This window comes from Aedes albopictus, chromosome 1 (genome assembly GCF_035046485.1).
Source record: "Aedes albopictus strain Foshan chromosome 1, AalbF5, whole genome shotgun sequence".
In the NCBI taxonomy this organism is placed as follows: domain Eukaryota; kingdom Metazoa; phylum Arthropoda; class Insecta; order Diptera; family Culicidae; genus Aedes; species Aedes albopictus.
In genome coordinates, this window is record NC_085136.1 from 21,272,310 (window position 1) to 21,289,226 (window position 16,917).

General features: G+C 46.4%; 1 protein-coding gene across 11 annotated transcripts in view; it reads left to right on the forward strand.

The window, feature by feature from the left end:
• Window positions 1-16,917, forward strand: part of LOC109433627 (ephrin type-A receptor 7) — a 238,332-nt gene that overhangs the window by 159,057 nt on the left and 62,358 nt on the right. For all 11 annotated transcript variants that reach the window (XM_029856050.2, XM_062844175.1, XM_062844168.1 and 8 more), the window contains exon 3: window positions 2,403-2,482. In XM_029856050.2, the coding sequence (XP_029711910.2) occupies window positions 2,403-2,482 (80 nt within the window). The remainder of the gene's footprint in view (window positions 1-2,402; window positions 2,483-16,917) is intronic.

A 16,917-nucleotide genomic window follows, 5' to 3' on the forward strand; every position in this document is an offset into this window, starting at 1 on the left:
CTCCGGAATCCTACCAGGATTCTCTCCGGAATCCTACCAGGATTCTCTCCGGAATCCTACCAGGATTCTCTCCGGAATCCTACCAGGATTCTCTCCGGAATCCTACCAGGATTCTCTCCGGAATCCTACCAGGATTCTCTCCGGAATCCTACCAGGATTCTCTCCGGAATCCTACCAGGATTCTCTCCGGAATCCTACCAGGATTCTCTCCGGAATCCTACCAGGATTCTCTCCGGAATCCTACCAGGATTCTCTCCGGAATCCTACCAGGATTCTCTCCGGAATCCTACCAGGATTCTCTCCGGAATCCTACCAGGATTCTCTCCGGAATCCTACCAGGATTCTCTCCGGAATCCTACCAGGATTCTCTCCGGAATCCTACCAGGATTCTCTCCGGAATCCTACCAGGATTCTCTCCGGAATCCTACCAGGATTCTCTCCGGAATCCTACCAGGATTCTCTCCGGAATCCTACCAGGATTCTCTCCGGAATCCTACCAGGATTCTCTCCGGAATCCTACCAGGATTCTCTCCGGAATCCTACCAGGATTCTCTCCGGAATCCTACCAGGATTCTCTCCGGAATCCTACCAGGATTCTCTCCGGAATCCTACCAGGATTCTCTCCGGAATCCTACCAGGATTCTCTCCGGAATCCTACCAGGATTCTCTCCGGAATCCTACCAGGATTCTCTCCGGAATCCTACCAGGATTCTCTCCGGAATCCTACCAGGATTCTCTCCGGAATCTTACCAGGATTCTCTCCGGAATCCTACCAGGATTCTCTCCGGAATCCTACCAGGATTCTCTCCGGAATCCTACCAGGAGAATCCTTCCACATTTTTATGCTTTATGCTTACATTTCTTCGTGGCATTTTTAATAACATAATTGTTCACAGTCAGTGGTCCCATCCTCATTTCGCGTAGTATAGCTCTGTAGTGAAATTGTAGGAGGGGACTAGAGAGAGCGCAGTGAAATTTGACACAATGGTGGGAAGTAGTCGGCGGGGGACCCGGCGGAGAACGAACAATTTTTGGCACCGATATGAGAACCAGTATGTAAATTGAATTGAAATCGTAAAACATGCATGCTATGCTCTTCTCCTTGACTGGTTGCTTGCTTGCTTGACTGACTGAAATTTTCGGGGCAGAACGAGATTTTAATGGAGTGGTATGTGCCATCGACGTTGTTGTGGTTGTTGTTGCTGCCGCCATCGATGAAGCGTGGAAAAGAAAGTCGTTGATTTTCTATGCGGGAGTTTCAAGCCATTCAGGGGAATCGGGAAGTGGGTGCCTTTCGTAATGTTCCATTGTCTATGAGACTTTAAAATTACTGTAACGCAAATGGTAAAGACAATATAAATACAGCCTACAGTTGTTCACAAACTGACACCACAGATTTAATCAGTGAACACCATTTCAAACATTTCAATTATTTGTTAGATGAGCGGAACATTTAGTTTTTTCTTAACTATTTCCTGTATCGTAAACATAAATCAATTGTATACTAAATTGTTTTTCATAAAAAATGTAGTTTTGTCCGATATTGATAAACATTCTGTCGAATCCGATATGCTTCAGGATTTCACTGAGGTATGATAAGCTTTCCAAAGCTAGGATGATAACCTGTATCATAATTACATGGTGATTATTTCCTGAATAGTTAAAACAAATATTGTTTGTTTAAACACCCATCCTTTACGATTCAAATCGAGTACGATTCAAATTATTGTTCAAAGTTTGAACTTGGATGATAACCTGTATCATAATTGTATGATACTGCCGTATTTGAAAACATTATCATGATTCCTTCTAATCAACCTCCTCGTTTAGAAACATTACATCTTTACCAAAGCAAAGTCGTTGTTACTTTCATAAAAAAATGAAAACTAATTCGCTATCTCGATTACGTCTCCCAGTAGTGCGAATCTAATATAAGCTTTCAGCGCAAACATTTAAATCCATTATCAGAGCTTCCACAGTATCAGAGCTTGCACAATCTTCCCAGAGGAAAGTTTCAATGACTTTCCAGCTTCTCCCTAGTGCGAGCTGACTGGTGCATTCCAATGCACCACCTTCCAGGCGCATCCAGAAGTGTGATGATGAAACCAACCAGCAGCATTCACCAGCGCTGCTGCTTCTGTGTTCCTAAGTAAAGAGAAATGATACGCACATCCCGAGCGAAGGCGTCATATAGATAGCTGCGGTAGTGCGGGACAGAGAAGTTTCTAATTAGTTTTGGTTTAATCAGTTGCATTCGGTTTTGTGCACAGCTCTTCGAGGGAGGGGCAGAGGGACGGTGCGTTGTATATCTATTCCATAGCGAGTCTAGCAACGAACGACGATGATAGTGTATACTTTATACTGATGATGTGATGTGTTCGTTCTTTCTTTTCCATTTGCAGTTGTCCTACTTGATACCACGAAGGAGGCGACGCTGGAGTGGACGCGGTACCCGTATGGGCCGCAAGCGCAGACACCCGGGGTAAGTAACAAGTTGTGCAGTTTGAGAGGGGGGCGGGGTGAATGGGAAAAGGAGGTTTTAGAATTGTGAGTGATCAGGGAGTGTTTTGTCCTGGAGAAAAGGCAAGCTGGATCATCACGCTTGTTAAAAGTTCTCCACCAGTTGGTTGTTTCATTTTCCGAGAGATTATGCGAGCTGGAAATGCATTTTGAATGAACTTCCCATATGACTTCGATAACGAACTGCAAATGAAAATGTGCGACGGTTCTTTTGTCTCAAGTTATTGGTAATATTAGAACATTTTAAATCGAATCATTCGCTTAGCGGCCATTTTCTATCAATTTGACTAAAATGATTTAATTGGAACGAGCTCACCAACAGTTAGGATTAGGGAGATCGTTCTATTCTAAGTTTATTATAAATTATCGATTTGAGATGAACTTGTATATGATAATAATTTCTTTATATGGAATGAGCTCACCAATGTTTGGTGAGCTCGTTCCACTTTTTTGTAATCTTTTCTTTCCACCGTTATTTGAATCATTTCTCAAGTAACTTTACTGTATGCCTAGGTATTATACAAACACTCAATGGTACTGTTAAAAATTGACTTTATGGAGTAAATGAACTCTTATTATCATTAGCATGGTATCTAAACCGTTGAACAACTTTTTTCATGTAAAAAGCTTATTATTGACCACAGTAAATTGAAGCGAGCAAATATTATCACATTAAGAAAATAATGAGGCGTCCTGATTTCGAACAAAGAGCACCCATTAAGAGAACTATTTCGCAGGGCAAATCTTCCACCGAAAAAAAAGCCTTATTTTCACGACCGCTCCCAAGGAAAAGTCGCGCTGCTCTTCGCCGTGGTATTCAACCGTGGCGAAAATCTCGTTGCTTTCTCAGCACGCCGCACCGATTGCACTTAATTCGTGGCGTTTTTGTTTTCCTCGCTAACCCCAAAGAGCAACAATGTGATCCTCTCTAGCCATCAGCTACCCATCTACTTGCGTCGCCGTCGGTTGATTTTGTCTCTCATCCAATCGCCCTCTTTTGGATCACCACAACCACGCCACACCAAGCTAGGATGCAGCACTTCGCCACGGTCCATTTTCGCATTTAGTCGAAATTATCACGCCTATTCTTCGAAAATCTCGCGCACCTGTGAATGAGCGCACATCCGTCTCCTCTATCCATCCATCCATCTCGATCTCGCCGTTCGCCGAGTGAGCGAGTGTTGGAATAGGGCGCAAATTGGTCCCTCTATTTCGATAATAAGCCTACACGGCAGCGATGACGGCGACGGCGACGACGACCTATCAGCCTACCCAACAGCGCCCCGGATTAAGGTTGGAAAAATTACCGATTATGCTCTCTTAATTTTCTACACCTGTCCACACACAGACACTGACTGGCTGCAACTTACTCTACCCCCAGTCGTCGCTGTCCTTCCTCGGGAAAGACCACCGTGGACTCTGTGGATGGACGATGTTCAACTTTGAAATTTCGGCCGGTCGACCGGAGAACCGGTTTCCCGTTGGTTGCTGCTGCGGCTGCTGGGCAAGAAGAAAGCTACTACCACTCTCTGCCTACCGGGTACAGTGAGGTTCTGTTTTGGGCAACCTGAAATTGAATACAAATCCTATAAGCTGCAGAAAATCCTAAAAGGGTTCTGTAGAGAATCCCACGACAATTCCTAAGAGTATTCTGTGGAGAATCCTACGAGGATTCCGTGGAGAATCCTACGAGGATTCTGTGGAGAATTATACCAGGATTCTGTGCAGGATTCTACCAGGATTCTAAGGAGAATCCTACCTGAATTCTGTGGAGCATCCAACGAGGATTCCGTAAAGAATCCTACGAGGATTCTGTGGAGAATCCTACGAGGATTCTGTGGAAAATCCTACGAGTATTCTGTGGAGAATCCTACGAGGATTCTGTGGAGAAACCTACTAGGATTCTGTGAAGAATCCTACGAGGATTCTGTGGAGAATCCTACGAGGATTCTGTGGAGAATCCTACGAGGATTCTGTGGAGAATACTACGAGGATTCTGTGGAGAATCCTACGAGGATTCTGTGGAGAATCCTCTCAGGTTTCTGTGGAGAATCCTCTCAGGATTCTGTGGAGAATCCTCCAAGGATTCTGTGGAGAATCCTCCAAGGATTCTGTGGAGAATCCTCCAAGGATTCTGTGGAGAATCCTCCGAGGATTCTGAGGAGAATCCTCCGAGGATTCTGAGGAGAATCCTCCGAGGATTCTGAGGAGAATCCTCCGAGGATTCTGAGGAGAATCCTCCGAGGATTCTGAGGAGAATCCTCCGAGGATTCTGAGGAGAATCCTCCGAGGATTCTGAGGAGAATCCTCCGAGGATTCTGAGGAGAATCCTCCGAGGATTCTGAGGAGAATCCTCCGAGGATTCTGAGGAGAATCCTCCGAGGATTCTGAGGAGAATCCTCCGAGGATTCTGAGGAGAATCCTCCGAGGATTCTGAGGAGAATCCTCCGAGGATTCTGAGGAGAATCCTCCGAGGATTCTGAGGAGAATCCTCCGAGGATTCTGAGGAGAATCCTCCGAGGATTCTGAGGAGAATCCTCCGAGGATTCTGTGGAGAATCCTCCGAGGATTCTGTGGAGAATCCTCCGAGGATTCTGTGGAGAATCCTCCGAGGATTCTGTGGAGAATCCTCCGAGGATTCTGTGGAGAATCCTCCGAGGATTCTGTGGAGAATCCTCCGAGGATTCTGTGGAGAATCCTCCGAGGATTCTGTGGAGAATCCTCCGAGGATTCTGTGGAGAATCCTCCGAGGATTCTGTGGAGAATCCTCCGAGGATTCTGTGGAGAATCCTCCGAGGATTCTGTGGAGAATCCTCCGAGGATTCTGTGGAGAATCCTCCGAGGATTCTGTGGAGAATCCTCCGAGGATTCTGAGGAGAATCCTCCGAGGATTCTGTGGAGAATCCTCCGAGGATTCTGTGGAGAATCCTCCGAGGATTCTGTGGAGAATCCTCCGAGGATTCTGTGGAGAATCCTCCGAGGATTCTGTGGAGAATCCTCCGAGGATTCTGTGGAGAATCCTCCGAGGATTCTGTGGAGAATCCTCCGAGGATTCTGTGGAGAATCCTCCGAGGATTCTGTGGAGAATCCTCCGAGGATTCTGTGGAGAATCCTCCGAGGATTCTGTGGAGAATCCTCCGAGGATTCTGTGGAGAATCCTCCGAGGATTCTGTGGAGAATCCTCCGAGGATTCTGTGGAGAATCCTCCGAGGATTCTGTGGAGAATCCTCCGAGGATTCTGTGGAGAATCCTCCGAGGATTCTGTGGAGAATCCTCCGAGGATTCTGTGGAGAATCCTCCGAGGATTCTGTGGAGAATCCTCCGAGGATTCTGTGGAGAATCCTCCGAGGATTCTGTGGAGAATCCTCCGAGGATTCTGTGGAGAATCCTCCGAGGATTCTGTGGAGAATCCTCCGAGGATTCTGTGGAGAATCCTCCGAGGATTCTGTGGAGAATCCTCCGAGGATTCTGTGGAGAATCCTCCGAGGATTCTGTGGAGAATCCTCCGAGGATTCTGTGGAGAATCCTCCGAGGATTCTGTGGAGAATCCTCCGAGGATTCTGTGGAGAATCCTCCGAGGATTCTGTGGAGAATCCTCCGAGGATTCTGAGGAGAATCCTCCGAGGATTCTGAGGAGAATCCTCCGAGGATTCTGAGGAGAATCCTCCGAGGATTCTGAGGAGAATCCTCCGAGGATTCTGAGGAGAATCCTCCGAGGATTCTGAGGAGAATCCTCCGAGGATTCTGAGGAGAATCCTCCGAGGATTCTGAGGAGAATCCTCCGAGGATTCTGAGGAGAATCCTCCGAGGATTCTGAGGAGAATCCTCCGAGGATTCTGAGGAGAATCCTCCGAGGATTCTGAGGAGAATCCTCCGAGGATTCTGAGGAGAATCCTCCGAGGATTCTGAGGAGAATCCTCCGAGGATTCTGAGGAGAATCCTCCGAGGATTCTGAGGAGAATCCTCCGAGGATTCTGAGGAGAATCCTCCGAGGATTCTGAGGAGAATCCTCCGAGGATTCTGAGGAGAATCCTCCGAGGATTCTGAGGAGAATCCTCCGAAGATTCTGTGGAGAATCCTCCGAGGATTCTGAGGAGAATCCTCCGAGGATTCTGAGGAGAATCCTCCGAGGATTCTGAGGAGAATCCTCCGAGGATTCTGAGGAGAATCCTCCGAGGATTCTGAGGAGAATCCTCCGAGGATTCTGAGGAGAATCCTCCGAGGATTCTGTGGAGAATCCTCCGAGGATTCTGAGGCGAATCCTCCGAGGATTCTGAGGAGAATCCTCCGAGGATTCTGAGGAGAATCCTCCGAGGATTCTGAGGAGAATCCTCCGAGGATTCTGTGGAGAATCCTCCGAGGATTCTGTGGAGAATCCTCCGAGGATACTGAGGAGAATCCTCCGAGGATTCTGAGGAGAATCCTCCGAGGATTCTGAGGAGAATCCTCCGAGGATTCTGAGGCGAATCCTCCGAGGATTCTGAGGAGAATCCTCCGAGGATTCTGAGGAGAATCCTCCGAGGATTCTGAGGAGAATCCTCCGAGGATTCTGTGGAGAATCCTCCGAGGATTCTGTGGAGAATCCTCCGAGGATTCTGTGGAGAATCCTCCGAGGATTCTGTGGAGAATCCTCCGAGGATTCTGTGGATAATCCTACGAGGATTCTGTGGAGAATCCTTCGAGGGTTCTGTGGAGAATCCTACGAGGGTTCTGTGGAGAATCCTACGAGGGTTCTGTGGAGAATCCTACGAATATTCTGTGGAAAATCTCACGAGAATACTGTGGAGAGTCTAATGATGGTTAAAATGAGAATCCTACGAGGATTCTGTGGAAAATCTCACGAGGATTCTGTGGGGAATCCTACGAGGATTCTGTGGAGAAGCCTACGAGGATTCTGTGGAGAATCCTCCGAGGATTCTGTGGAGAATCCTACGAGGATTCTGTAGAGAATCCTAAGAGGATTCTGTGGAGAATCCTAAGAGGATTCTGTGGAGAATCCTACGAGGATTCTGTGGAGAATCCTACGAGGATTCTGTGGAGAATCCTACGAGGATTCTGTGGAGAATCCTACGAGGATTCTGTGGAGAATCCTACGAGGATTCTGTGGAGAATCCTACGAGGATTCTGTGGAGAATCCTACGAGGATTCTGTGGAGAATCCTACGAGGATTCTGTGAAGAATCCTACGAGGATTCTGTGAAGAATCCTACGAGGATTCTGTGAAGAATCCTACGAGGATTCTGTGGAGAATCCTACGAGGATTCTGTGGAGAATCCTACGAGGATTCTGTGGAGAATCCTCCGAGGATTCTGTGGAGAATCCTCCGAGGATTCTGTGGAGAATCCTCCGAGGATTCTGTGGAGAATCCTCCGAGGATTCTGTGGAGAATCCTCCGAGGATTCTGTGGAGAATCCTCCGAGGATTCTGTGGAGAATCCTCCGAGGATTCTGTGGAGAATCCTCCGAGGATTCTGTGGAGAATCCTCCGAGGATTCTGTGGAGAATCCTCCGAGGATTCTGTGGAGAATCCTCCGAGGATTCTGTGGAGAATCCTCCGAGGATTCTGTGGAGAATCCTCCGAGGATTCTGTGGAAAATCCTCCGAGGATTCTGTGGAGAATCCTCCGAGGATTCTGTGGAGAATCCTCCGAGGATTCTGTGGAGAATCCTCCGAGGATTCTGTGGAGAATCCTCCGAGGATTCTGTGGAGAATCCTACCAGGATTCTGGGGAGAATCCTACCAGGATTCTGTGGAGAATACTTCCCGGATTCTGTGGAGAATCCTACCAGAATTCTGTGGAGAATCCATCCAGAATTCTGAGGAGAATCCTACCAGGATTCTGTGGAGAATCCTACCAGATTTCTGTGGAGAATCCTACCAGAATTCTGTGGAGAATCCTACCAGAATTCTGTGGAGAATCCTACCAGAATTCTGAGGAGAATCCTACCAGGGTTCTATGGAGAATCCTACCAGGATTCTGTGGAGAATCCTCCGAGGATTCTGTGGAGAATCCTCCGAGGATTCTGTGGAGAATCCTCCGAGGATTCTGTGGAGAATCCTCCGAGGATTCTGTGGAGAATCCTCCGAGGATTCTGTGGAGAATCCTCCGAGGATTCTGTGGAGAATCCTCCGAGGATTCTGTGGAGAATCCTCCGAGGATTCTGTGGAGAATCCTCCGAGGATTCTGTGGAGAATCCTCCGAGGATTCTGTGGAGAATCCTCCGAGGATTCTGTGGAGAATCCTCCGAGGATTCTGTGGAGAATCCTCCGAGGATTCTGTGGAGAATCCTCCGAGGATTCTGTGGAGAATCCTCCGAGGATTCTGTGGAGAATCCTCCGAGGATTCTGTGGAGAATCCTCCAAGGATTCTGTGGAGAATCCTCCAAGGGTTCTGTGGAGAATCCTCCAAGGGTTCTGTGGAGAATCCTCCAAGGATTCTGTGGAGAATCCTCCAAGGATTCTGTGGAGAATCCTCCAAGGATTCTGTGGAGAATCCTCCAAGGATTCTGTGGAGAATCCTCCAAGGATTCTGTGGAGAATCCTCCAAGGATTCTGTGGAGAATCCTCCAAGGATTCTGTGGAGAATCCTCCAAGGATTCTGTGGAGAATATTCCAAGGAATCCTATCTGCGAGGATTCTGTGGAGAATCCTGTGAGGATTCTGTAGAGATTCCGGCGAGAATTCTGTGAAGATTCCTGCGAGGATTCTGAGGAAAATTTCACGAGGATTCTGTGGAGATTCCTGCGAGGATTCTGTGGACAATCCTACGAGGATTCTGTGGAGAATCCTACCAGGATTCTGTGGAGAATCCTACCAGGATTCTGTTGAGAATCCTACGAGGATTCTGTGGAGAATCCTACGAGGATTCTGTGGAGAATCTTACGAGGATACTGTGGCGAATCCTACGTGGTTTCCGTGGAGAATGCTACGATAATTCTGTGGAGAATACTACGAGGATTCTGTGGAGAATCCTTGCAGGATTCTGTGGAGAATCTTTCCCGGATTTTGGAGAGAATCCTTCCCGGATTCCGGAGAGAATCCTTCCCGGATTCCGGAGAGAATCCTTCCCGGATTCCGGAGAGAATCCTTCCCGGATTCCGGAGAGAATCCTTCCCGGATTCCGGAGAGAATCCTTCCCGGATTCCGGAGAGAATCCTTCCCGGATTCCGGAGAGAATCCTTCCCGGATTCCGGAGAGAATCATTCCCGGATTCCGGAGAGAATCATTCCCGGATTCCGGAGAGAATCCTTCCCGGATTCCGGAGAGAATCCTTCCCGGATTCCGGAGAGAATCCAACCCGGATTCCGGAGAGAATCCTTCCCGTATTATGGAGAGAATCCGTCCCGGATTCCGGAGAGAATCCGTCCCGGATTCCGGAGAGAATCCGTCCCGGATTCCGGAGAGAATCCGTCCCGGATTTCGGAGAGAATCCGTCCTGGATTCCGGAGAGAATCCGTCCTGGATTCCGGAGAGAATCCGTCCCGGATTCCGGAGAGAATCCGTCCCGGATTCCGGAGAGAATCCGTCCCGGATTCCGGAGAGAATCCGTCCCGGATTCCGGAGAGAATCCGTCCCGGATTCCGGAGAGAATCCGTCCCGGATTCCGGAGAGAATCCGTCCCGGATTCCGGAGAGAATCCGTCCCGGATTCCGGAGAGAATCCGTCCCGGATTCCGGAGAGAATCCGTCCCGGATTCCGGAGAGAATCCGTCCCGGATTCCGGAGAGAATCCGTCCCGGATTCCGGAGAGAATCCGTCCCGGATTCCGGAGAGAATCCGTCCCGGATTCCGGAGAGAATCCGTCCCGGATTCCGGAGAGAATCCGTCCCGGATTCCGGAGAGAATCCGTCCCGGATTCCGGAGAGAATCCGTCCCGGATTCCGAGGTGGATCCGTCCCGGATTCCGAGGTGGATCCGTCCCGGATTCCGAGGTGGATCCGTCCCGGATTCCGAGGTGGATCCGTCCCGGATTCCGAGGTGGATCCGTCCCGGATTCCGAGGTGGATCCGTCCCGGATTCCGAGGTGGATCCGTCCCGGATTCCGAGGTGGATCCGTCCCGGATTCCGAGGTGGATCCGTCCCGGATTCCGAGGTGGATCCGTCCCGGATTCCGAGGTGGATCCGTCCCGGATTCCGAGGTGGATCCGTCCCGGATTCCGAGGTGGATCCGTCCCGGATTCCGAGGTGGATCCGTCCCGGATTCCGAGGTGGATCCGTCCCGGATTCCGAGGTGGATCCGTCCCGGATTCCGAGGTGGATCCGTCCCGGATTCCGAGGTGGATCCGTCCCGGATTCCGAGGTGGATCCGTCCCGGATTCCGAGGTGGATCCGTCCCGGATTCCGAGGTGGATCCGTCCCGGATTCCGAGGTGGATCCGTCCCGGATTCCGAGGTGGATCCGTCCCGGATTCCGAGGTGGATCCGTCCCGGATTCCGAGGTGGATCCGTCCCGGATTCCGAGGTGGATCCGTCCCGGATTCCGAGGTGGATCCGTCCCGGATTCCGAGGTGGATCCGTCCCGGATTCCGAGGTGGATCCGTCCCGGATTCCGAGGTGGATCCGTCCCGGATTCCGAGGTGGATCCGTCCCGGATTCCGAGGTGGATCCGTCCCGGATTCCGAGGTGGATCCGTCCCGGATTCCGAGGTGGATCCGTCCCGGATTCCGAGGTGGATCCGTCCCGGATTCCGAGGTGGATCCTTTCCAAGATTCCAATGTGAATCCTTCCGGGGTTCTGCCTGCAAGGAATTCCATACAGATTTGTTGAATGTTTCAGGTCATTAGATGTTATTTTTAAAAACATGGAACGAGCTCACCAATTATAATCATCTTGAACTAAACGTATTGCTCGTAAACATATCGACTTGCTTCTGCCAAAAACGGAGTCTCAGTGTACCGACCAACCAAACAAACAGAGAAAAGCTTGTCGTAATCCAGTTTCCTCCTGCCGCCACTCTTCCTATCACCGCTCCTGGACGGCCAGCGAACCCACAAGCAATCCCAAGCACAGACCTATCGTTCCTCCCAACATTGTTGCACGTCATCACTGCTGCTGCTGCTGCTGCAATTGCAGAGAGAAAGACCTCCAATTGCAAAGTTTGAATCGAATTTGCCGGAAGGAGTGTGCCAGTGCAGTGGAAGGTTCCTCTTTCTCTCTTCCCAGTCGCATCGCATCGCTTTGACGCGCATGGGACGGGAATGATGGAGATACCTAGATGCTTTGGAAACTTGATAGCAAGTAACCAACGCAACGCCGCAGCAACGTACCGACCGAATACCAGCTGAACAACAAAGTTGCGCTCGTGTAGAACCAAATAAACGCCCCTCTGTGCCTGGGTGTTGTTGTTGATGTTGGTCTGACTGAAGAAGAGAACGAAGCACACGCTCCAGATTGATAGAATGGTTGCGATTTTTCCTGTGGGAACGGTGATACTGCCAATTTGAAGGGTTTATGAGATATTTGTGTCGTGAGAAATTGATCGGCCATTGATATGGTGGTTCTGGCAATTGCCGGAAGTTTGGATCGGACATTGAAAGGTGGAAGGTGGATAACTCAATAGGCTCTGACGTGGCAGCCGTCAGTACTGCCATAGCATATCCCTTCATAGGTTTCTGAACTGATTCGGCCTCGAATTGAATCCAGTTTTTTATCGCGCAGTACTAACCATGTCTTAAAACATCTCACTCCGCAATGTCGGATGGGGCGAAGCTCCCTATGCGAGAACCTAGAAACGTCTCGGCGGATGAGAAGAGCAGCCCCCGCCATGTTACAACATGCCCTATTGTATTTTTACTACATGGGCGCTGGATTATCAGCTTGCTTTCATCTCTTCTGCTGCATGGCTGGTTGTTCAGCGTTCACCCGATTCTCGCCCGCTCACCAACCACATCAAATCGCGCGTTTGGCTTGTAGAGTTGCAAAGCTGGCGGTCGTCGTCATCTTCAACGTCGTGGTCTGCTCTTTTGCCTGAACACATGTAGGCATACAACGGACGAGTCGAGTCGGATGATGGAGGGAGCAATCGGGAAGAAAAGTCGATAATAGTTCCACAATGTGGAGCAAGGTTGGGGGAGAGAAGCACGGGAGGAATCTCACGTGGAGAAGAGCTCGTGTAAAGAGAAAAAAAAGGTGAAAAGGAACTTCACATCACCTTCGAAGAAGCAGGAGGAGGTTGATCGAGCGCGAGCGCTCGGCCGTCGGTGGGAATCCAAAGCGGGATGGCCAGGTGGGGAACGATGAGCGGAAGGGAGCCAGTCCGGAGGAAGGGAGTATTTGGTTTTAAATCGTTTATTTGATCGTCATAATAACAGGAGGGAAAAATTATAACCCGCTATAAAAACTGCAATGGATGCGAATGGGGGGGGAGAGAGAAGCAACGTGAATTAAGAGAGGAGGCTGTGGAGGAGGAAGCTCCCCACAGTTCCACTGTGGGATTCTGGGTGGACAGAATAGTCGCTGTCATTTCATAACGGGTTAAGATACTTAGGTAGATAGGAGTCCGTTCAGGAACTTCTGGAGAAAACCCTGGGAGAATCTCTGAAGAAATTCCTGTAAGATACTTTGCAGAATTCCTGCTGGATTTTCTGGAGGAATTCCTGTAAAAATTCCTAAAGAAATCCTTGTGAAATTTTAAAGATACCTGAAATCCATGGAAATTTTGAAGGAATAAATGAAGGAAAAGTAGGGTAAGTGTTCCAATTATGACAATAGTACCAATTATTCGCCATAGTTGATTTTCACCCTTTACCAAGGTAAATCAACAAGAAAAATTTTGTGAACAGCAGATCACGTTCACAAAAGATGGTTGCACTCATTTAAACTTCACATTTTGCAAATTATGGTAGACATAAATCATTTTCCTTAAAATTTCGGCTTCCTTGCACCCTTTTTCGCCATAGTGTACCAGTTATAGCTAACCCTATTAGGAATGCATGCAAATGATGCGAAAAGGAACCGAAGTTAATAAATGTAGCCATAACTGGCACAGAGTTCCTATCATTGCATTGGTACACGCTGTAATAAATACTAAAGGTAGTTTTAGCTCCGTTTCTATATTTTTCCTGTAAAGTATGGAAACTAAGCTACCATTTAACATATTGATGACATTCGTTGATCTTCTCGTTATTTTTGTACAAATAGTTTTCCTTATGTAGTGCCATAATTGGTACAGGCACCCTATTAGGAATTTCAGTTTTAAAAGGATCTTTGCAAGAATTCTTGAAATTTTTTTTTAGGGATTTCTGATGGAATGGTCTCTCCAGAAATTCCTGAAGTAATTCCAGGAGGAATTTCAAGTTATACTCCTGGACGAACACGGGGTAAAGTCCGTTGCCAATATTCATGACAAAATAGTTATGAAATCATAAAATATACCACTTCAAGACTGCGACTCATGATTTCATGACGTTAACAACGATTATCATAAATAGCATCATCCCTTTCATACAAAATGGTCATGGCTGCAAAAGCTGTCACGATGATCCTAAGTTTTCGTCATGATTTAGAGAACATGCGGTATGATTTCATGCCACAATTTATTTTTTTAACTCTAGATTTGGAAAACATAACGTCGAGGTCATGTTACGGCAAAATGAATCATGAAGTAATACTGCTTTTTATCACTAAATCATGACTCATCTTGCAAGTTTCTAATTCCTTTTTTTGTCCGTGAATCCTTGCAGGAATTCCTGAAGAAATGATTTTATGAAAGAATCTCTGGAGGAATAGGATCTGACACCATTTGAGCAGGCGAACCTATTTTGGGCACTTGCTGCTATAACTCAGTCAATTTCAAAGCAATTGACATTAATTGACATGGCACGACTAGATACTGTGCGTATCTCACACTATCCCAAAAATCAAGTGAATTGGTTCAAAATTGACTGAGTTACAGCACCAAGTGCCCAAAATAGGTCGGCCTGCCCAAATGGTCCCAGACCCTACCTGATACCTGATTTCTGTACAAAAATCCCTGTAGCAATTCCTGAAGTCAGAACGTGTTATTGAAGCAATTCCCAAAAAAAACAAATTCTGAATGAATTACTAGAGTAATTTTTGTAATATCTCATACTATAATACCTGGAAGAACTCCTAAAGATACCCCTGGAAGGATTCCTAATCGTGTTTTTTTGTGAAATTGCTTGGAGGATCCCTAGAGAAATGCCAAGGATCGATTCCTGAAACAATTTCTGAAGCAATTCCTGAAAGAATCTGCGAAGGAATTGTTAATGTATCCCAGAAAAAGTTTTCGTAAGAATTAGTAACAAAAATTCTGGGTAAAATCTTAGAAGACTTTTTTTTAAGCAAACTCTGGATCAACTTTAATTAGAACTTCTTCAGAATTTCTGGAAAAAAGTCTAAGATTAATTGCTGAAAAATTTCTGATTCCTGGATTCTATGAAACCTCTTAAAACTCTCTGGAACCCTCTGAAACTCCTTGAAACTCCGTGAGAGTCACCTGAGCTGCCGTAATTCTGCAAAGTAACGTAAGCGACATTGATAGTTTTGGCCCATTTTTTGGTTATTATGCATAAATCTCTTGGTCATCCTCTAAGTTTCTTTCCATAGATAATAGATTACGACTAGATCATGCATTCTAATACAGCAGGCATACCACAGTGTTATTTTTACACCAGATATTATATATGATATACCAGAAAATGTCGTAATTTTTGAATGGCGCTTACGTCACTTTGCAGAATTACGGCAGTGAGAGTCTGTGCAATTTTCTAAAACCCCGTTAAAACCTCATGTAACGCCTTGATACCCCTGAATCACGCTTGAAGCTCACCTCAGAGCCTGTGAGCCCCCCAAAATCCCTCTGAAACCTCCTGAAATGCCCTAAAATTAGCCCACCTGAGAGCTTGTGGAGCTCCCTAAAACCCCTCTTCTGAAACCTAACTCACCAGAGAGCCTGTGAAGTACCGTAAAACTTATCTGAAACCTCCTGAAACGCCCAGAAACGTCTTGAAACTCCTCTGAAACCCTCCTGAAACTCGAATCTACAAGTGTAATCAGAGCGGTTGTATACCATTTCACCGAAAACCATTTCGCGGAATTTTTTTTCGCGGTGTAACATTTCGCGGAATTTAATATTTTGCATATAATTATGGAACCACAAATTATTTTCTCTGTTAAACTTTACTAGCTCCATCACCGGTTCATGCGTAATCATAATCAGCTTAGCTCTGCGATTGTATTAACTGTTGCTAAATCTGATACTTTTCTTGAAAAATATTTGCTTTATTTTATTCGTTGATTGCATGTTATTAAGAATTCTGAACGTAAGGCCAAAGGACATTAGGCCGAATGTCATTAGGTCGAATGGATATAAGAGTGAATGAACATTAGGCGTAATGACGAACAAGCTGTCGTTGTCACATAAATTGAACTTTCAAGTGCTTATATTGCTAGCAGCATCAGAGATTTTTCCTTCTTCAAAATCATACTGTTCTATCCAGTAACGTTGCTGTTTGGCGAACGAATTGCTAAATGTTTCATCATTTACTTTCTTTTTATCAAAGGCTGTTCATGTATTGCGCAGTTTGCGGCGAGCAAATTGATAACTTTATAGAATATTTGACCTTCTTTCGATGATAGGCCATTCTTTCCAATTACACTATTGAAAATTTTGGCTCACGATCAAACTGTTAACTTTATCTGAGGTAGTTTTTTTTTGGTAGCTAGGGTGCTGATCCTACTGTCCTTATCCTTCTTTATATCAAGAGCTGTTCTTTCGAATTGCGCTGTTATGTTATTTATTGGCGGTCTCACTGCTCACTCCATAGAAGATTAGCTATTCCTCTTTAAACAGGCTGTTCTTTCAAATAACACTTGCTGGTAAACAAACTAATATCTACATCTAAGATTTTTTCCCCTTCTTTTGAGAAAAAGTTGTTTATTTGTAAGTTGCAGTACTACAGCTTTGTTTGGTGGCCCAGCAACTAACTAATTCTTCTAAGATTTTACCTGCTCCTTATAATAGGCCTTGGCCTATAATCCAATTGGTTTAACATCTTTTCAGCCCAATGATTATTCGACCTAATGTTCGCTCAGCCTAATGTCCTTCAACCTAATGACACAGCATCAATCCTGGATCTGAACCTCCTTCTCAGCCTTCACACTTACACCCTTATTGATTGAAAGCTGTAACACTGTAACTTGATTGAAAGCAAGTAACATTGCTTAGTAATAACTTTACCAACTTACTCTGTTTTTCGATCTTTCAAACATATGCTGTTATGTTTAACAGGAAACTTGTTCTTCTCCTGATCAAAGACTGCTCTTTCATAAAAGGTATGCATTTATAAATGCCGATTAATTTTGAATCTTATTATGATGTTGTCTCTCGATCAATTATTATTTTTTCTCTCTTATTTACGTTTTTCCGCAAAACGATACA